The 22,909-nt window shown below is 39.1% G+C and overlaps 1 protein-coding gene across 1 annotated transcript in view; it reads right to left on the minus strand.

Annotated features, from left to right (window-relative positions):
- AKAP6 (A-kinase anchoring protein 6) overlaps positions 1-22,909 on the minus strand; it is a 295,731-nt gene that overhangs the window by 269,331 nt on the left and 3,491 nt on the right. The window contains exon 2 of the mRNA XM_008063076.2: positions 13,051-14,814. Coding sequence (XP_008061267.1) covers positions 13,051-14,814 — 1,764 coding nt within the window. The remainder of the gene's footprint in view (positions 1-13,050; positions 14,815-22,909) is intronic.

Genomic DNA, 22,909 nt, shown 5'->3' on the forward strand with positions numbered 1-22,909 from the left:
TAGCCAGGCATGGTGGCGCGCACCTGTAGTTCCAGCCACTTGGAAGGCTGAGGCAGAAGGATCGCCAGAGCCCAGCAGGTTGAGGCTGCAATGGCCAGGAGCGGCCACTGCACTCCAGTCTGGGTGATGGAGTGAGACTCTTACTCAAAAAAAAAAATTCTCAACAAGATCCTCACAAATCAGATTCTACAACACATCTCAAAATTCATCCACCACGACCAAGTAGGCTTCATTCCCAGGATGCAAGGCTGGCTCAACATTCATAAGACCATAAATGTAATTAAATATATCAGCAGACATAAAAGCAAAGTCTACATGATTATATCATTAGATGCAGAAAAAGTTTTTGATAAAATCCAGCAACCCTTCTTGATTAAAACTCTCAAACATCTAGGCATAGAAGGAACATACCTCAAAATAATAAGAGCCATCTATGGGAAACCCACAACCAGCATACTGCTAAACAGACAGAAATTGGAACCATTTCCCCTGAAAACTGGAACAAGACAAGGATGCCTACTCTCACCCCTCCTGTTCAACATAGTTTTGGAAGTCCTAGCTAGAGCAATCAGAGAAGAGAATGTGATCAGTGGTATCCAAATAGGAAAAGAGGAAATCAAGTTATCCCTCTTTGCAGACGACTTGATTCTATACCTTGAAAACCCAAGAGAATCTTCAAAAACCTCCTTGCACTGATAAAGGACTTTGGCAAAGTCTCAGGGTATAAAATAAAAGACAATGCAAAAGAAAATGGCATTTCTATACACCAATAATAAACAAACAGACCCCCAACTAAAAAGCACAATTCTATTCACAACAACCACAAAAAATGAAATATCTTGGCATCTTCCTAACCAGAGACATGAAAGACCTTTACAATGAAAACTACAAAACACTGCTCAGAGAAATCAAAGATGACACAAACAAATGGAATAATATTCCATCCTCATGGATTGGAAGAATCAACATTGTTAAGATGTCCATTCAATCTAAGGCAATCTACAGATTTAACGCAATACCCTTCGAATTACCAGCAACATTCTTCTCAGACCTAGAAACAACAATACAGGAATTCATATGGAAACATAAACAACCACGAATAGCCAAAACAAACCTCAGAAGAAAAAAAAAAAAAAAAACAGGAGGTATCACACTCCCAGACTTTAAACTTTATTATAAAGCTACAATAATCAAAACAACCTGGTATTTGTACAAGAACAGGCATATAGACCAATGGAATAGAATTGAGATTCCAGACAGAAAAACCTCAAAATTTCTCAACCAACACATCTTCTACAAAGCTTCCACCACCAACCACTGGGGAGAGGAGAACCTATTCAGCAAATGGTGCTGGGAAAACTGACTGATCACATGCAGAAGATTGAAACAGGACCCCTACCTATTCCCATAAACAAAAATCAACTCTAAATGGATCAGAGACATAAACGTAAAACCTCAAACTATTAGAACCTTAGAAAATGCAGAAGACACCCTTATGGAAATTGGAACTGGCAACCAATTCCTGATCAAAACTCCAAGGGTCCATGCCATAAGAGATAAAATGGACAAGTGGGACCTCATCAAATTGAAAAGCTTCTGCAAAGCAAAAGAAACCATCAAGAGAGCAAGGAGACAGCCCACAGACTGAGAAAAAATACTTGCCAACTGTGTGTCTGACAAAGACCTAACCTCTAGGATCTACAAGGAACTCAAATGTGTTGAAAAGAAAAAAACAAACAGCCCTATTACAAAGTGGGCTAAAGATATGAATAGACAGTTCTCAAAAGAAGACATACGAGCAGCCAACAGATACATGAAAAAATTTTCAGCCCCACTAGTCATCAAAGAAATGCAATTTAAAACTACATTGAGATACCACTAACTCCAGTCAGAATGACCATCATCAATAACTCAAAAAATAACAGATGCTGGAGAGAATGTGATAAAAAGGGAACAATTCTACACTGCTGGTGGGAATGCAAACTAGTACAGCCTCTGCGGAAAACAGTGTGGCAATTCCTAAAAGTTCTGAAAATCGACCTTCCATGTGACCCTGCAATCTCCCTACTGGGAATATACCCAGAAGAATTTAAATCACTCTATAAAAAAGATACCTGCACACATATTTTTATTGCAGTATTGTTCACAATAGCAAGAACATAGAACCAACCATGCTACCCATCAAAAGAGGACTGAATTTTTAAAAATGTGGTGTAATACACAGCCATAAAGAAGAACAAAATCATGAACTTTGCAGCAACCTGAATGGACTCAGAGTCCATAATACTGAGTGATCTTTCACAGAAACAAAGAATTGAGTATCACATGTTCTCATTCATAAATGGACCTTGAACTACTATCATAATACTATAAGAAAAGGATTGACAGTAGCAGGAAACTGCAGGGGGGTGGAGGGGCAGAGAGGTAGGATTGGCAGTAGTGGAAATCTGCCTGGGGAAGGGGGGTGCTCATTGCATCAACAAGGGTATCTGCATAATGAATATTTGTATACCTAAACCTAACCCTGAATTGTACCCCACAATTTTAAAATAAAAAATTTAAAAGTTAAAAAACAAATTGTTCAAACCCAGTATTCAAAGAGTGGGTGATGTCACACAAAACCCATATTTCCTACTTCTTTTCAAATATTGCAAGTTCTTGCCTCGAGGGCCCATATTCCCACACAACTATCACCTGGAGCTGAGTAGAAGTTGTTCTTTAGACATGTCATGCATGCTCCAGCTGATTTAGTCCCATCACTCCCCATTTACACCTATGTGATTCATTTATATGATCTACCTGGCCTCTTTGAGTCATTTTTCTCTGATCTACAGGATAAAGTTCAAACTCAGTGATAACACTAACTTATTCATCCACTTTCATACTCATTTATTCATGCCCTCATTAGACAGTTTTGTGTGACTCTGCTACACAAACACTTGGAATTCAAAGTCCCACATATTTTGGTCCTGTTCTTCCTGACTTTATATTCCCCACTCTCTAACAAACTTTTATTCTAACCAGTGGTTAGTTTAAGAGACAACCCCCTCCCAATATTCATAGCCTAGAGGCCCATTTCCAAGACTCCTTTGCAGTTAGGTAATGCTGGGTGACAAAGTGGGCCAATGGGGTGTGAGCAAAAGTGACATGTGAAACATCCAAGTCAAATCTGTAACAAGAAAGCTGGCTGCCCTCCATTTTTCCCTTCTCGAGAACTGGAATGCAGATATGGTGATGAGCCATAGAAGAGCAGCAGGGAGAAGGAACATAGATCTCTAGATGACCTCTATCTTCCCTGGACTATCAGCCTTGTATAAAATGAAAGAGAAAGATACTTTTATCTTATTGTATTGTATCTTTGTTTACAGCAGTTTAGGTTATACACCAAAACACCGAGAATTTCTCTTTACTATTTTCCAAACATATCTTAGATATTCTTGCCCTCGGTCTTGGTTTATGCAAATTTCTGTCAGTAACATTACGCCTCCTCATCTGTGCCATAAAAAATTCTACTCATCACTCAAGGCCCAGCTCAAGTGTTCCCTCTTCTGTAATGCTTGGTCTAGCTATACTCATTATTATCTTCTTTCCTCTGCTTTCCTAGTTCATGACTTTCCACTTGGAACTTATTAAATAGTGCCTTATGTAATCAGCAGAGTCTTGAACTATGTTGCCATATTTTCCTCAAGTTCTAAGTCCAGAATCTAAAACAAAATTTTAGATTGTGCAACTGTGAATGAAAAAGTTAGCATAAGGGAAAGTCACACGCAAAATGGAATACCAGTGAAGAAAAGTGGAATCAGTAACCTCAACATGTGACCTGTAAGGTAGGATGGTCATAAGAGATCATTATCAAGTAAATAATGGCTACACAGGACTTTTTTAAAAAGTGAATCCCATGCCGGGCTCGGTGGCTCAGCCTGTAATCCCATGCCTTTGGGAGGCTGAGATGAGTGGATTGCCTGAGGCCGCGGGTTCGAGACCTGCCTGGGCAGGAGACCTCATCTCTACAATAAATCAAAAAATCAGCCGGGCGTGGTAGCGCATGCCTGTAATTCCGGCTACTCGGAAGGCTGAGGCGGAAGGATCGCTGGAGCCCAGCTGCACTCCAGTCTGGGCGACAGAGTGAGACTCCAATTCAAAAAAAAAAAAAAAAAGTGTATCCCAAGTACTTTTTTTTTAAGACAAATCCCAGAAAATGACTTAGGTCTAGACTTCAAGCTGCAAGCCTAGAGTGAAATCCTTAAAACATGAGAGGTAACTACACTGAGATAAAATAAAAGAGAACTCAAAGGCATAAACATAAGAACCACAACTATAAAACTACTAGAAGAAAACCTAGGGGGAGACTTCATGATATTGGACTTGGCAATAATTTCTTGAATATAGCACCAAAAACACTGGTAACAAAATCAAAAATAGATAAAGGAGATTACACCAAACTTAAAAACTTTGTGCATCAGGCCGGGCTTGGTGGCTCAGCCTGTAATCCCAGCACTTTGGGAGGCTGAGGCAAGTGGATTGCCTGAGCCTGTGGGTTCAAGAACAGCTGGCGCAACTTGGTGAGATTTCATCCCTACAATAGATAAAAAATTAGCTGGGCATGGCAGCATGTGCCTATAGTTCTAGCTACTTGGAAGGCCAAGATGGAAGGATAGCCGGAGCCCAGCACGTCGACGCAGGAGTGGCTGTGAGTGTGCCACAGCACTCCAGCCTGGGCAATCAAACGAGACTCCAACTCAAACAAACAAACAAATAAACAAATAAAAAACTTTGTGCATCAAAGAACAAAATCAATAAGATAAAAAAGCAACCTACAAAGAGAAGATATTTGTAAATCATGTATATATAAGGTGTTACTAGTCAGAATACATAAAGAACTCCAACAACTCAATGACAAAAAATAACTCTATTAAAAAATAGGCAAAGAACTTGAATAGACATTTCTCCAAAGATGATATATACAAATAGCTAACAAGCATATGAAAAGATGCTGAACATCATTAATCATCAGAGAAATGGCAATCAAAACCACAATGAGATCTCAGACCCATTAGGATGGCTACTATCAAAAAACAAAACAAAACCAGAAAGTAACAAGTATTGGCAAAGATGTGCTCTGTTGTTGGTGCAACCACTATGAAAAACAGTATGGAGGTTCCTCAAAAAATTAAAGTAGAATTATCATACGATCCAGCAACCCCATTTCTGGGGGCACACCCAAAAGAATTGAAGGCAGAGTCTTGAAGAGATGTCTGCACACCCATATTCATAGCAGCACTATTCACGATAACCAAAAGGTAGAAGCAACCCAAATGTTACTTATCCACAGATGAATGGATAAAGAAAATGTGGTATATACATACAGAGGAATATTATTCAGCCTTTAAAAGGGAAGAAATCCTGTTACATGCTACAGCATGGATGAATCTTGAGGACATTACATTAAGTGAAATAAACCAATTACAAAAAGATAATTATAGTGTGATTCCACTTCATGTGAGATACTTAGAGTGGTCCAAATCCCATGGAGACAGAAAGTAGAATGGTGGTTACCAGGGAGAAAGGTAGGTGGGGAAAGTAGTTGTTGTTTAATGAGCATAGAGTTTCAGGTTTGCAAGATGAAAAAGTTCTGGAGATCTGTTTCATGACAAAGTAAATATTCTTAACATTACTGTGCTATACATATAAAAATGGTTAAGACAATAAATTTTGTCTGGATCCATTTACCTCTTGGAAAAGAAATGTAAAAATGAGTGCCAAATTAATCCCAGGGAAAAACGTCTCCCCCTTCACTTTACAAAAGTATTACACTTCCCAGGTCCACCTCTAGATAGAGAAGCAATGGTGGGCACCTTTGTGTAGCTACTCAAAATTGAAAGCACACTTAATTGCAATTTTATGCAACCTAGATACAAAGAGCAAGCACTCAGCTAAATCTTTGCTGCACTGGATCAAAAGTAGCTTATGTGCAGGGAAATCCTTAGCTGGCACCAAAGACGTTTTTGAAATCTGGTTATAGAAGTCTCTAGGACAAAATGCAACCACTGAGTCATTAAAATATAGTCAAGATGCCCTAATCTGGCATTTGAAGACATGTATATTGTTGTGAAAAAACAGGCTCAGCTATGTCATGCAACTATCAACTTGGTACCAATGAGTACAACCTAACAAAGTCTTATCTTCCAGCACAGGTTTTGAGAATCTAGTGGGAGCAGGAAGCCGTGATGTGAGAACTAGACTTTGCACTAGATCCCTAAGGACAGATGTTCTGAAATGCTTCACTGAGGTGGCATTACCCTACACTGCATTCTGCAAGCTCCCCTAGGAATCATACAGCTGTTAATCTGGCATTAATAATGACCCACCTTGGAAAAGTGGCTACTTCCCAAGCAGTTCACTACTATACAGGTCATGAGGATAAAGTCACGCTGTTCATTTACTAATCTAGTAGCAGTTTGTGGGTGTTATAAATACATTTTTATCTGCACATGTGATTATTGTCTAAATTTCCTGGCATTTGAATACTTCTCAAGTTGAGAAGACCAAGCCAGCTCTGGCATCCCCGCTGGAAGCCCAGCTCTCCTACTTAGCAGTATGATCCTCAGCAAGTCAATTTTCATTTAAACCTTAGAGTCCTCAACTGTAAAATGAGACCAATGACAGCTCTTCCATTGGGTTGTTGTATAAATTAGATGAAAGAATTTACACTGTAGATGCTGATCAGAAATTATGTCCTTTCTTTCTTACTCAAGAGCAGGGGTCAGCAAATTTGCTCTGTAAAGGGCAAGACAGTAAATCTTTAGTGTTTGTAGTCCATATGGTCTCTCTTACAACTCTGTCATTGAAACACAAAAGTAGCCATAGACAAGGAGCATAGCTGTGCTCCAATAAAACATTATTTTAAAAAGCAGGCATTGGCCCAGATTGGTCCACAGGGCTATAGTTTGCCAACACCTATTACTTATCACACACGTTCAGGTATCATACTAAGTTAATTTTTCACCATTATGTTTGATTTCATCTGTTCCGGATATGTTCTTCCCTCTTTTCTCCCCATTGCTTTTATTCTATTTCTTGAATGTCTCAGAAAAAAAAATGACTTTGGTTCAATGATTTCACTCAGTTTTTAAACTTTGAATTTAAGACCTTGAGAAACTCCCATAGATGTTGAGTAAAATGCTCAATTAAATTATCTACACAAAAGGTTCTGTGTAAATTAGCCAGAGTTGAGCAAAATCCCTTTCAACCCTCACAGAAAGACTGGGAAAGGGACCATTCTTTGGGAACTCACAGAGTTCACTTAGGAGCTTTTATTTGTGGAGAAGGAAAGCTTGTAACTTGTTTCTCAGTTTTAAAAATATCGGTTCATAAATCTGTTTGCATTTGCTTGTATATGTGTGAGGAACTTCTTAAAAACATAAGAACTAAAAATAACAGTGATCATGGATGGTGGGGCAGGGACTCAAGCTGGGGTAATGAGGATGGAAGGGAGATTTACTGAATATTTTTAAATGTCTATATTTTTAAACCATGTGAATATGTTATCTATTCAAAAACCTAGCTTTCCCAAAGGATAAAGAATATACATTTAAGAAATATTTTCTATGAACAAAACCAGTCTACTATAAGAAAGACTCCAGTGTGAGGGGTGGGAAGTGACAGGAATCTCCTGGGGTGTCTATCGCAGCCCTGCCAATTCCTTTGTTGTCAACTGGCTTCTGTGTGCTCTCTGCCTTCTGCTACATGTGACTCGGGAGAAGACAGTGTAGAACACTAGGACATGAAAAGAGGAAGAAACGCACTCCTCTCCATTTCGTAGAAATGGAATCAAAAGCAGGACATATTATTTGGTATTTTATCATTTTTTATATCAGGCCATATTCTTCCCACAGGTTCCATATACCCTCCCTTCTTTCTCAGTGTGTGCCACATTTATATACTCTTTCTGGTTATTTCAGGCTCTCTTGTCACTCCTGCCTTCAAATAAGCTTTAATTAAAAAACATTTTATTTGACTTTACTTGTAACTGTTGTCCTTTGTCTCGTATTGCTTTTTCAGCCCAATTTCTGGAAGTATTGGGAATAATTCATTCTCACTTCTTAATCATCTACAATCCAGCTTCTACTTCCATCCCTTTGTTAAGTAATTTTTCTTTATGGTCTTCATTGATTCTTTTAAGCAAATCTAAAGGTTGTTAGATTTTTTTCCTCCCTTAGTCCTTATTCTTCTTGGTCTACCTTTTGCAAAGAACAAAGCAAATGTCCATTTGTCAACTGTCTATTTCTCCCTCCATTTATTTAATAATAAAGAATCCTCTCTGCCCCTTCTGGTTCCCATAACTGGGCCTCTTCCTTGTTCCTGCCTCATAAATGGGCTAAAACTTGAATATCAGTCATCATCCTTTTTTTCACCATCCAGCCTCATTCTTTTTGGGAATTCATCTGTTCTTAAGTCTCTAGCCAGTGGGAAGAGTAAAGCAGATGGGAACTTTAAACCTGGTTCTATGATTTATTAGTTGTGCTGCTTAGGAAAAATGATTTCATCTCTCTAAACTCAGTTTCCTCTGCTCTAAAATGATACTTCATTCATTCAATCACCTTTACTGAGCACTTACTATGTACCAGGCACTGTTCTAAGTACATCAGATTCATTAACCAACTAAACAGATAAATATTCCTGTTCTCAGAGAGTTTCCACTCTAACGAGGGAGACAGACCAAAAACAACAAACATACTATATAAGAAAAGTATATAAAATTGCAGAATGTAATAAGATTTATAGGAAATAAATAGGTCAGGGTACAGTTTTTAAAAGGTGAATAGTATAGGCCTTTCTGTGAAGATAATATTTGAGCAAAGATTGCAAGAAGTGAAAGAATTAGAAATGAAGGCATCTGATGGAGTGTGCAATGGCAGCAGAAACTAACAAAGGTCCTAAAGGCAGGAGCATACCAAGCATATCCTAGAAACAGCAAAAAAGCCCGTGGAAAGGGAATGAAATGAGCACGGAGAAAAGTAGTTGGAAATAAGGTCAGAGAGAAAATCAGAGGGCAAGCCCATCTAGAACCTCTGGATGCAATGGCAACCCTCTTGTTGCAGGGTTTTGAGCAGAGGGATGACATAATCTGATTCAAGTTTTATAAGGATTACTCTGGCTACTGTGTTGGAAATAGACTGCAGTAGAAGCAGAATACAAGCAGAGAGATCAGTTAGGAGAGACCAACAATCCAGGTGGAAAGTAATAGTGGCTAGGACCAGAATGAGAGCACTGGAGGGGGAGAGAAGTGGTCAGTTTAGGATTTTTTAAAAACCCCAATTTGCAGGGTTGTTATCAGAACATCCTATGAAAGAATTATTGTAGATAAAGAGCCTAGCAGATGCCTGTTATAAGAAAAATGTTAGCCGGGCTCGGTGGCTCAGCCTGTAATCCCGCGCCTTGGGAGGCTGAGGTGAGTGGATTGCCTGAGCCCGCGGGGTCGAGACCCGCCTGGACAACTTGGTGAGACCTCATCTCTACAATACATCAAAAAAATCAGCCGGGCATGGTAGCGCGCGCCTGTAGTTTCAGCTACTTGAAAAGCTGAGGCGGAAGGATCCCCAGAGCCCAGCAGGTCGAGGCTGCAGTGGCTGGGAGTGTGCCCCTGCACTCCAGTCTAGGTGACAGAGTGAAACTCCGACTCAAAAAAAGAAAAATGTTAAGTTATCTACTCTCATTATAATTTGCAGGTGGAATATGTTCTTCAGGTCACTATCTGAAGAAGAACTAAATTAAGGGGTGATATTCAAGGTCAGTTAACCCGGCGTTGGCCTCTGTTCTCATATGAAGTAGGGAAGGGAGGCTGGGCTGAGGAAGGGATTTGATATTTCAGCTTTCACCTCATAGTCTAATTCTAGTGCAGTATTTCCAACTGCCTATAAAATGCTTCTTTTTTAAAATTTCATCATATACTCAACTTCAGTTAACAGTTTTTCAAAAATTACCTGTACCACTTCCACCTCAAACTAGCTATCCATCCAAATGTTTCCTTCCATTAAAGATATATCATGGCCGAGGTGGTGGCTCAGCCCATAATCCCAGCACTTTGGGAGGTGGAGGCAAGAAGATTGCCTGAGCCCGGGGGTTTGAGACCAGCCTGGGCAACTTGGTGAGACTTCATCTCTCCAAGTTATGAGTTGCATCATCTCTACAATAAGTAAAATAAGCCAGGCATGGTAGCGCATGCCTGAAGTTCCAGCTACTTGGAAGGCTGAGGTGGAAGGATCTCCTAAGCCCAGCAGATCGAGGCTGTGGTGGCCATGAGCATGCCACTGCACTCCAGCCTGGATGACAGAGTGAGACTCAAATTCAGAAAGAAAAAAAAAACAAAACTTCATTCTCCAGATGCTGAAACTTGACTTCATTTTATCAAAATGTGGTATCAAAGCATAATGCCATTGGAAGTTGGTATCATAGCCATCATCTGGTTAAACATCTCTTTTTACAAAAGATGAAACAAGGCCCTGAATGAAACATGACTATCTGTGGGTCACACCAGGCTTTCATGATTAAGCAAGGCCTAGAACCAGTTTTCTGGATTCCCTCACTTTCTCAACACTCCCCACCCTCTCCCTTGCCTGGCCCGCATCACAGCAGTTCCTCAGATTGGCTGCCACAGGCCAAAACCTCTGTCCTGGTAACCACCGTGGCTGCCGGGACTACCTTTCCTGATATTGCTAATTAAACATTCTAGTAAGGCTATTAGAGGCCATGGGCTACACTGCTTTAAGTGAGCTGACTCTGGATTCAAATCCTGGCTTTGCACTTACTAGCTGGGAGTGCTTAAGTATCTTTCCTATCAGTTCTGCCCTAGTTTTTTCATATGAAAAATTCCTACCTCTTAAGACTTAAGTCGAATAAGGCAGGTAAAATACTTAGCACAAAGTCAAACACACAATAAGAACTTAAGAAGCATTAGTTGTTATGAGTTGCATCATCACTCTCAGACCCTTTCAGAGAAGTTGCCATGGATGCCTGGTAAACAAATTCTAATTGCCTTGGTGGCCTTCAGGGCCTTGCAGCAACCAGATCTATTACAGGTATGGAAACTTCCACTGATCTCTGATCACAGACCCTGCAAATGTGCCCCCATATTCTTGCTCATTCCCATTCCCACCTCTGTGTTTTAGCTTATGCTTCTCCTACCTGAAATGCCCACTTTCCCTCTCCCTATCTATTTAAATCCTGCACACTCTTCAAAGCCCCACTCAGGGTTTATACCTCATGAGAACTTCCCAGGCAAATCCTAGCTCCCCCAGAGTATTGACATGCAATACTTACTGACAGCTTCCTTATGGAAAGGCGTGAGAGCATTCGGGTAATAATATGGGCTCTAGAGTAGACTTCCTGGTCTCTCTCAGCCTCAGTCTCCTCATCCATAAAATAGGGTTAATATTAGGATTGCTGTATTAGGCACACAAATACTTGCTAAAAGTTAACCGTCATCCATATGTTATTTTTCTCTATTTCTGTTATCTTTTCCCCTCTATATTTTATGAACCTGCATTTTCTTCCTCTAGGTTTTTCTGTATATGTACACTACACTTTTTTCCAGCTTCTAACATAATGCTGGTCCCAGAGTAGTGTTTAATAATGAATGGATATAAACAAACAAACAACAAAAAAAAAACTAGGAAGAGTAGCTACAAGCCAGCCATAGGAGTTACATCAATATTCTCTATTCAGTTGGAATGGCTCCTGAGTCCTTTCTTCTCTCCTACACTTAAAGTTTCCTAGCAAGGAGATACTACAATCCCTTTCAGGGAGGCAGCATGAGGTCATAGAAGAAAACTGGACTAAGGATCAGAGACATGGGTTTGTGTCTCAGCTTCTCAAGCAAAAGGGTCTGTCTTTTTATCTATCTATCTATCTATCTATCTATCTATCTATCTATCTATCTACCTACCTATCTACCTACCTACCTGTCTATCTATCTATCCATTCATCTATCCATCTATCTATCTACCATCTATCCATCCATCCTACTTTTTAGTCTATGTATTTATTTTTGCTTGGAAAAAATCACTTACACTCACAGAACCTCTGTTTCCATTTCATTAAAGAAAAAATAACCTGGCATGACCTGCCTTCTTCACAGGATGACTGTGAAGATCAAGTGGAAAAAAAATGCATGCAGAAGAGAGTTGCACACTATAGAGTCATACGTAAGTCAGGCAAGCATGGTCATTTATATGTCACTGAACAAGAAACCATTAACAATTATTGAGTTTACTGAATCTACTCCAATGATTTTCTGAGGAAAGGGCCATTGCCACAATAATCACCGTGACGATTTTTAGCCCAGATGTCTCTTAAAGGATCAAGTCGCAACTTTCACTACAGAGCTCAGTCCCAAGAATTTTGAGAAGTATTCTCAAATACTTTAACACATCTAATAATTTGTTCACAAATTACAGATTTAGTCAAAATGTCGACTATTCATCACAGAGCCCATGGGTAGTATGTGGTATAGGTAATATGGTTATTAACCAGAATTCTCAAAGAGGAGAAAGAGTTTAAAGAGAAAAAGTTTCCTGATACATTAGAAATGTCTGGACTATTTCTATAAGAAGTTAACATTAGAGACAAGGAAGATATTCTGGAGTCAGAACAAATAAATCAAAAAGTTCTGAGGGTAACTGGAATATTTCATCCATGTACTCCTGAGGTATTTGTGGATGCAAAGCTATTGTTCTATTTAAATTTTGCATTATATCCAAGAGGTGCCAGTACTCATCAGTAGCCATGTTAGGTTACAACATAATCAACAGAGAATTCTGCACTAGGCAGAAACACATCAAACTAATGCATTGACAAGCTCAGTTCCTAGGGATGCATACTTTGTCACATGTAGCAACCATTGCGATTTTGCTTTTCTTTCTTTGGGGAATTAGTTAGGTCCACCACAAATAGCTACGCAATTTATGAAACAGTGGGGAGGGGTTGATCTTCTCCCAACATTACCTCCAAAAATCAGGTGAGAAATCATTCATGTTAAGAAAACTACCTTACCTCTATTTTTTCCCATATGACTTCATAGTTGTCTTGGTGTTGAATATCTTGCATCAGTTTCTGGATTAAAGCTGATTTAGTAGCAGAATGGCTCTCATTTTTCTCAGAGGATGAAGGTCTTTCTGACTTCTCATCAACGTATTTTTTAATGCCAGAGAGAGGCATACATGACTCCTCATCAGAAAGAATGTCACTCAGAGGCCCAGATTCAATGCTCTCTCCCAGTGAAGAGGCTATGTCACTGGATGAGCTTGGAGACACCCTGCCTAGCCTTGTATGCTTCTTTTTGACATGATATGTTGGATAGATCTCAGAATCTGAATTCATTTCAGACAGTTCCCAGTCATCGATATTCTGAATAGTTTCTCCTCTGGGTTTCTGAGGCAGAAGCTTTGTTAGGTTTTCCAACTTCAAAGCTAACACTTCTGTCTGCTTAAGATGAGAGGGCAGTGCTAGGTATTCATCAGAGCCATACCAGGCCTCTACAATCTGACCATTCCTGGTGACATGACTTGGGGAGGAGGAGTAATCTGTTTTGCTTTTGCGTTTTGAAGGAAGGGGCGTCAGAGACATGAGATTGTCTGAGCCAGTAGAGGATTCACTGCTCTGAGTAAAAGGTGGTGAACTGGATGTTTCTGACTGCAACAGTAACTTGGCATTCCCACTTCTCTGATCACACGGCTCAAGTGAAGACGTGGAAGCAGAACTTGTTTCTGGCCCCTCTATGGCCTTGGAAGCACAAGAAAGTACTCCATTTGGCACTACTGAGCTCCGTGTGTCTTTGGCTTGCTTGCCTGAACCAGTTCCCCGTTTAGGTGTTCGGCATGGAGGTATCTCTTCTGAGGTCTTGCGTGGCTTTTTAAGTCGAGGTTTCTCTTTATGGCAGTCATTAAGCCTTCCCAGGCTGGAAGAGATTTCTTTAATGTGAATTTTGACTGTGTTTTCAAGATTCCCATCCCCCACCTTATGCAAGCACTCATAAGACTGACTGGCTGCAGAAGGGCTGTTGGGGTAGGAAGACTGTAACACCAGGCAAAGCTTGGATCTGTCAGGAGGATCCACCAGTGAAGGGGTGCTTCTGCTCATCTCAGGTTTCAGATCAACCATCTGCTTCTTTCTATCACTGCCTTTCAGATTCTTAAAAGGTTCCTCTTTAAGAAAATGTCCTCTTTTTGGCAATGTGGGCTGTGTGGGAGAGTCCTCGTTATAATTAAAGCAATCTCTGATGGATCGCTTGGGGGTTGCGTTTTCACAAAGAAGAGGCTGTTGGCTCTTTGCATCAAGATGGGAGGACGAATCGGATTCTTGCTTCATCATCTCAGAGGAGGGCTGAAGAGCAATCGCCAGAGCTTCCCCTGAAGATGATGTCCCCTGTGTTAAGCCTGCTTGCTCTTTGACTGCAGAAGCATTGTTTTCCTCATATCCACCTTTGTCGTCTGCTGAAAGAGACACTTGAGACACCTCCTCACCAACTGCTTCACTGCCATTGGAAGGGATGGGGTCAGCAGCCACCGTAAGTAACCCAACACTTCGAATGAGCTCGGGAAACTCCTTTTCCATCTCACTGTAGCTCCAAGAGTCAAAGGGTTTGGTTTTGACCTGGCTAGAGGTCATGTCACCCAGGCCACTGAGTAAATCCTCACTTGGACTGTAGTCAGACAGTTCGAATGCAGTAATGCCACAATCCAGAGACAAGTAATTTTGAGAACATTTGATAGTTAACTGTCCTGAGTCATCCACTTCTGTTAGAGAATCAAGTCGGCCCTGAAACAGACAACGGCAATGTTTTCAGTAAATGCAACATCAATTATGCTCAACTGCTATCCAAATGAAATCTCAGTACAAGGTGCTATAAAGGTCAGAAATATATCAGTCTCAGTTGCTTCTGGTTTGACATACACAAAGGTATATTAATCAATTACCACATTGCTTTATATAGTAACTTGTTCATAAATACTTAAAGATTTTTCCTTAATCTGGAGCATAGAGTCTTAATAGAAATGGTCACAATCAAGCCAAAATACCCATTCCTATCTTAATTTTCTATTTAAAAATAGTATAGTGTTCATTTAATAAACATTTCATAAGTGAAGCCTTAAGTAATAATATTTCCAGGAAAAAGATAATATAAAAGTAAAAATTCTATAATTGTCTATTTTGCCTTTTTTCTATCACTCTAGCAACTACCACAGTGGCTAACTCATAGTAGTCACTCAATAAATATTTTTGGTCAGTCATGTTAAACATGCATTTACAAATCACAGGAAGGTGAATATTGAATTTGCATATACCTAACAGTTCAAGACCAGTTTCTATTTGGTCCACCCTTTTGAAGGTAAACACAGTAATCCTGGAGAAAATGCCAATACTTCATTATCTCAGTCCTATTTCTTCCCTCTGCATACATGTCTACCACCTTCTCCTGCTGGCATATGTTAATACTAGGTGCCCGCCTTCCCTACTACTTATAATTCCAGGTAAGCAGATTTGATTTGAAACTCCTCCATGCTAAAAACCAGCCTTAAAAGTACATATTTTAAATTTTTAGCCTTTAAATTGTGTGATTAAAGCTTCTGTCTCACTCCTAATATAGTTTCTGATATCACATAACAGATGGAGAGGTTTCTATTGATCCTTGCTCGCAGTAGAATAATCTCTGGAATCCTCTTATGCCTACCAGGCTAAATAACAGCCTGGTTTAATCTAGCCTCCTTAGGAGATAAATGAAGAAACTGAAAAGTAAATGGTCGTTATTAGATCTCCCTTTTTCTGGAGGTGGGCCAACTGAAGCCAGATCCCATGTGATTGTTGGACCCTGTGTTCCTTTCAACCAGGTTTCCCAAGACCCAGTCTCCCTGAATCTTATATTGGGTTTTATTGTTCATTTGTTTGTTTTGGTTTTGGAATGTTCTCTCCCTTCAGACCTTCACCTTGCCTGTATCTTCCACTTCCCTCATTCTCACTTAATATATATTCCAATAAGTAGTAATGATAAAAAGCCTCATTTAACTTTTCTACGTTTCGGAGTCCTCATCCATAAATGGAAATGGTTGACTGCTATTACTACTTTTCCATTGAATTCTTACAGCTTTCTTCTGAGGTCTGTACTACTGCCCTTGTTTTACATAAGAGGAGCCTGAGCCAAAAGAAGGTATGTAAATAGTCCGTGGTCTTATGACTAAGAACTGAGCTAGACCTTGATCTGAGGCTGTCTTACCCAAAGTCCACACTCTGAACACTAGATATTACTTTACTGGCATGCTTCCACCTCCAATTTGTTTCCCACACTGCCACTCAATAACCTTTTCAAATTGCAAATCTGGTATTGTCACATCTCTGCTTACTGTCCTTTAGTAGCGTCCTGTTGTTGTTAGGTTAAAAACCCAAACTCTTCCTCAAAAGACTAAAAATTGAACCACCATATTATCCAGCAATCCCATTCACGAATTTCTATCCAAGGGAAAGGAAATCAGTATGTCAAAGAGAGATCTGCACCTTCATATTTATTGCAACACTATTCACAATAGCCAAGATATGGAATCAACCTCACTGTCCATTGGCAGATGAATGGATAAAGAAAATCATGGCTGGGCGTAGTGGCTCAAACCTGTAATCCCAGCACTTTGGAAGGCTGAGACAGACGATTGCCTGAGCTCAGGAGTTCAAGACCAGCCTGGGCAACTTGGCAAGACCTTGTCTCCACAATAAATCAAAAAATTAGTCGAGCTTGGTGGTGCCTGCCTATAGTTCCAGCTACTCGGAAGGCTGAGGCAGAAGGATCACCTGAGCCCAGCAGGTTGAGACTGTGGTGGCCATGAGCGTGCCACTGCACTCCAGCCTGGGCAACAGAGTGAGACTCTGACTCAAAAAAAAAAAAAAAGAAAATGTTGTACATGTACACAATGGGATACTAGCCTGCCTTCCAAAAGAAGAAAATCCTGTCATTTGCAACAACATTGATGAGCTTGGGGATCATTACATTAAGTGAAATAAGCCAGGTGCAGAAAGACAAATACTGCATATTTTCACTCACGTGGAACCTAAAAATGTGGAACTCATATAGATGCAGAGAGTAGAATAGTGGTTGCTAGAAGACGGGAAGGGTAGGAAGCAGAGATAGCGCAAGTTTGGTTAACAAGTACAAAATTACAGCTAGATAAGTTTTGGTGTTCTCTAATAATGTAGGGTAACTATAGCTAACCACAGTTTATTGTACATTTTCAAATAGCTAGAAGAGAGGATTTTAAATGTTCCCAACACACACACACAAATACTGTTTGAGATAATGGATGTGCCAATTACCCTGCTTAGATCATTATGCAATGTATACATGAATCAAAATATTATACCATGCACCATAAATATGTACAATTATTGTGTCAATTAAAATAATAAAAGCAAATGAAGACATTTATATGCAAAGATATATTGCTTTAATATTTGAAGATCTTCCCAAGTATATCACTGAAAACAAAAATAAGTCATATCATAGATAGATTTTTTTAAAAGAGTAACCCAAGTCCTTCCAAGGTCAGGCATGAAAAGAGGTCTTTCTTATGCTACTCTCCCCCATGGACTATACCTAGCCACAGTGTCTTCCTTTCTGCTTCTGAACACATCATGTTCCCTCCGGCCTTGGGGCCTTGGGGCATGCTGTTTCCTCTGTCTGGAAAGCTTAGCTGCCTCTTCTTTATCCCTCAGGTCTCAGCTCAAGTTTCGCTTCTTCAAGATTCCAGGCCCCCACAAAAGTCAGAATCTTTTATTGTAAGCTTTCACATCTATGTCATTTTCTCTCTAAGCATATATCCCAATTTACAAATAAATACTACTGTGATTATTTGACCAATTTGTTTTTTCCATTAGTTTGTTAGCACCATGAAAGTATAAATTACATAGAAAATGGTCAGTTTACAAAAGTAAGTAATCATCACGCACTTAGCATAATGATTTGCATAGAATATGCACTCAAAGGTACACATGCTGAAAAAACAAATGAATGAATGAATGATGACATTTTGGTATGTGTCTCTATGCCTTCATGTAATTTCTTCCTCTGAAGCTTTAGTTGACTTTAATAATTAAAAGTCCAAGCTTCAGAGTCAAAATTCTTGCTCTAGCAAAAATTAGTTATGTGACCAGGAGCCAGTAGCTTGATGTTACTAAGATTTTCTTCATCTGTAAAAACAAAATGATAAGCCATGTCATAGAGGTGTTGAGAGGTTTACAGGAGGCAATATATGTAAGACACAAGTCTGGAACATGGATAAGTGTTCAATAAATGTTCACTCTAATTATGTTATTATTTTTGGTTAATAATGAGAAGGAAAATTTCATCAAGATGAGAGTGATTGCTAATGCTAAAATTACCCTATATAAAATGAGAAATCAATATTATCTGGTGATCCCAACAAAAATTATCTCAATGAAATTATATAATTTGTGTGCTGCATACCTGGACTAGACACTTTAAATAACAAAGTCAGAATTCAAAGGCACCAACAAATGAGTCAGCCAAGCAAAAGTCACAGTTTATGTAATTTTTAAGAGTAATAGTCTCAATTTAAAAACAGGTATACACACACACACACACACACACACACACACACACACACATATATTTACTCTTTTATAGAAATCGTATTATACAATGATGGTTGAGTTCCAAAGCTATTCCACAAAACATTTAAACTACTAACTAGTTGAAATTTGCAACATCATTTTCTATTATATTTATCATAGTTGCTGCACTGCAGTATTAAAGACAAGTATGTCTATGATGGATAAAGAAAAAGAAATTTGAGAATCTGGGTAAAAATAAGACTCCTAAAAGTGCCAGCCACCTGCCTTTGGACAAGCAGGGAATTCTGTGGCTTTGGGAATACATTTGGTCACCAATTTGGTGGCCATCGCACCTTAAGACCAGGGATATTGTCTCACTTGAGAATAATAGGTGCTCAATAAATGATATTAGAGGAACAAAATCAATATACATGTTAAATGAACATATTGTTAAATGAATATATGAATGCATCTCAGAGAATAGAGTATAGGTGACTTCTATTAAATATTCAGAGACCTTCAGCCAGTTCCTGGTTTGGAAAAAAGAACACCACACTCAAAAACACTGCTACAAAGGGGACCCTTTCCCATGCTGTTCCCAGTCAGGCCAACTGTCTCGTCTAGTGAGATAGGTGAGTGATTGTCACTCAGGGGTAACTATTTTTTATTCAAACAGCATTTTTTTAATGTGAAAAGAAAAACTCACCTTGGTAAAAACAAAATGGAACAAACAAAAGCAGCACACAGTCTTTCACCATGCAGAGGCAATTTCAAGAAACTAAAGTTCTCTGAAGTTTCTCAGAGCAGATGAATAATGGGTTTCATCTCTTAAAATATTGCTTAGTAATGCTAATATTTTTAGTCTTCATTTCTTCCTTCTAGACTATCTTCCCAGATAGTTTTCTAATTCATGGAAGTAATACAGTCTCAGGAGGATATAGAGTTAGGGATACGTACATGTTGGTTTTACTACCCTTTTTATTTCAGAAATATCACATTTAATTGTGTAGTGCAGACAGCTGTGTCAGAGCTGCCTAGCAATATCTCCACTAAAATATATCTCAATTTAATATGTTACGAAGCAGCTTTTCAGATGAAGCTTACATTTTTATCAAGGTGGTCATTTATTCATTTTATTGCTGGCTTCATTCTTGTCTTAGACAACAAGGAACGCACAGTTTTGGGGAGTTTTTTCCCCCCAGTTTGAAGCAAGAAATTTTGCTATGTCCTTCATTCATAATTAAGTTAACTGAAGCCTACTTCCAAATGCCTTCTTAAATCTTTCTTTTTTTAACACTACATTTTGCCACCAGCTGACTATGAGATTTAATTTAGAGATTTAGAGTATATTGTTGTCCATTGCTACTTAACAGTCAGTTTTGAGAAGAAAGTTATAAATAGAATTTCATTGTTTTAATTATGGTTAAAGTAAAAAATGTTAGGCTAGGCGTGGTGACTCATAGCTGTAATCCCAGCACTTTGGAAGGCCGAGGTGAGAAGATTGCTTGAGCCCAGGAGGTCAAGACCAGCTTGGGCAACACAGTTCTAAAAAAAAAAAAAAATAGCTTGGTATGCCTGTTATCCAAGCTACTTGGGAGACTGAAGCAGGAGCTTGCAGCTATGATAAGCCATAATTGTGCCAGTGTACTCCAGCCTGGGTTACAGAGTGAGACACCAACTCTGTAAATTGTTTTTTAAATTGTGTATGAGCCTCTCTCTGCTTCTTCCCCTAATCTCACTATACCATGTTTGTTATGCTTTAATTCATAACATATAAATAACTAATGTCCTCAGACTAAGGATTAAATTCTTTTTCAGTTTCCTTTCAATTCTACCATGCTGGAATCCTATGATTTTTTTCTTTCTTTCTTCCTCCCCCTATCTTTCTCTTCCTTTTCTTTCTTTTCTTTTTTTTTTTTAAGAGACAGGGCCTCACTCTATTGCCAAGGCTGGAGTGTAATGGTGTGATCATAGCACCTGTAATCTCAGACTCCTGAGCTCAAGGGATCCTCCCACCTCAGTCTCCCAAAGTGCAGCCACCAGGCTGACCCTGGCTTACAGCCACCATTTTGAACCTGGATTCTATGATTCTGAATACATTCCAGAAAGCAGTAATGAACTGAGAAGAGCAAGTAATGACAAGAAAATGAGAAGCAAAGCAAAGATATTTCTGATGGGTAGGGGAAAAATACACAAACAATTTTTCAATATGTTTGTTTATCCTATACTAATAATTCTTGAGAACTTTCATTTGCTACAGGCTGAAATTATTAATCAAATAATTAATCCCATGATTAATTCCCAGTCCACCAACCTAAAATGAGAGCTTCTTCTTCTACATCTGAAGCAGTAATTATTTACATTGTTTTTTTTTTGTTGTTTTGGGGGTTTTTTTGAGTTGGAATCTCACTCTGTCGCCCAGACTGGAGTGCAGTGGCATGCTCCTGGTCACCGTAGCCTTGACCTACTGGGCTCCAGTGATCCTTCCATCTCATCCTTCCATGTAGGCGGAACTACAGGCGTGCACTACCACACCTGGTTAATTTTTTTGATTTATTATAGAGATGAGGTCTCAAAAAGTTGCTCGGGTGGGTCTCGAACCCACGGGCTCAGGCAATCCACTCACCTTGGCCTTCCAAAGTGCTGGGATTACTGACTGAGTCACCAAATTCGGCCTATTTACATTGTTTAATTTAGTTCAACTCATCAGACTTTTATATACAACTATACGAACTAGGTGCTGTGGGAGATGCAGAAATTAGTGTAATCTGGAGCCAATCCTTATGTAATTCAAAATATAGCATGTACTTCATCATGATAGAAATCAGCCTGTGAAATTGCTAGTGTAGGAACACACAAAGTGCTATGTTGTGAGCACTCTGGAAGGACCAATGCATCTCCTTGGAGAAGGTAAGTATCGTTTAAGTAAAGTGCTTACCGCACCATCTGGCACATGGTAAGTTCTCAATCAATGTTTGCTATTGCATTCACATTTGTTTTTGTTTTTTGGTTTTGTTTTTGAGTTGAAGTTTCACTCTGTCGCCCAGGCTAGAGTGCAGTGGCACGCTCCCGGTCACCGCAGCCTCGACCTGCTGGGCTCCAGCGATTCTTCCGCCTCAGCCTTCCAAGTAGCTGGAACTACAGGCACGTGCTACCACACCCGGCTAATTTTTTGATTTATTGTAGAGATGAGGTCTCGCCAAGTTGCCCAGGCGGGTCTCGAACCCGCGGGCTCAGGCAATCCACTCACCTCGGCCTCCCAAAGCACAGGATTACAGGCTGAGCCACCGAGCCCAGTCCCACATTTGTTTTTAATTTATTTATTTCTTTAATCACCCAGCCCAAAATATCATATTGTGTTAATATTATTAACAGTTATCACTACCTGTGTAACGTTACCTCTCTTAACCTCAGTTCTTTCAACGGTAAGAAGGATACCTAATAAAAACATCTGTAAATTGAAGATACTAGCACCTGCCCTACCTACCTCCCATAACTGTGTGAGAACTAAACAAAATTATGAAGGTGATTTCTAATATGTGTTATGCATCTTTCAGTGCACGGTACTTCATACATAGTAGGAAATCAATAAGTATTTAGGGAAGGTGTAAAGAAAAGAAGGAAGAATGAGAGAAAATAATGAATTATTATTATTCAAATAAAAATCAGTTAAAAACCGATTTCTTTTAATTATGCCTACATTTATGCCCTTAAGCATTTACTTAACCTCTCTTAAATTCAGCTTTTCCATCTATAAAACAGAACTACTTTTAATATCTCTTACCCTCCTTACTAAAGGAAACAAATATAAAGTGCTTATCTCATTGTCCGAAATACAGAAAATTTCAGTACAGCATATTTTTTACACTAATTTGAGTTTTGCCTTAAAGTATTTATTTACTGATTTATTTTAGTAAGACACTTGTCAATATGTTTACTAGATATGGTCATATTTAAAGAAAGAATAAAATTCATATATTTTGTTTTTTCCAGGAGAGAAACAGATGGAACTTGCCAGTTTCTAGAGTTTTTAGTTTACTCTTTTAATGTGGCTCTGAAATTCAACTCACTTCCAAAGAGAGAACAACGAATCCCTCTTATTGAAAGGACATCTACATTTAGCTTATCAGCAGTTTTTAGTTTGTATGTAAGTATGTTTGTACGTATGTACTGCCATTTCCCTCTATACTCTACAAATCTTCCACAGCTGAACTTATTCTGAGAAAGCTGAAAATTTTATCCTAATTCCCTTCCTGTTTTCTATATTTTCAGAGAACTGGCATAAATAAATTAAACTAAG

This window comes from Carlito syrichta, unplaced genomic scaffold, assembly GCF_000164805.1.
Source record: "Carlito syrichta isolate Samal-C Ts95f unplaced genomic scaffold, Tarsius_syrichta-2.0.1 Scaffold306534, whole genome shotgun sequence".
NCBI classification, from domain to species: domain Eukaryota; kingdom Metazoa; phylum Chordata; class Mammalia; order Primates; family Tarsiidae; genus Carlito; species Carlito syrichta.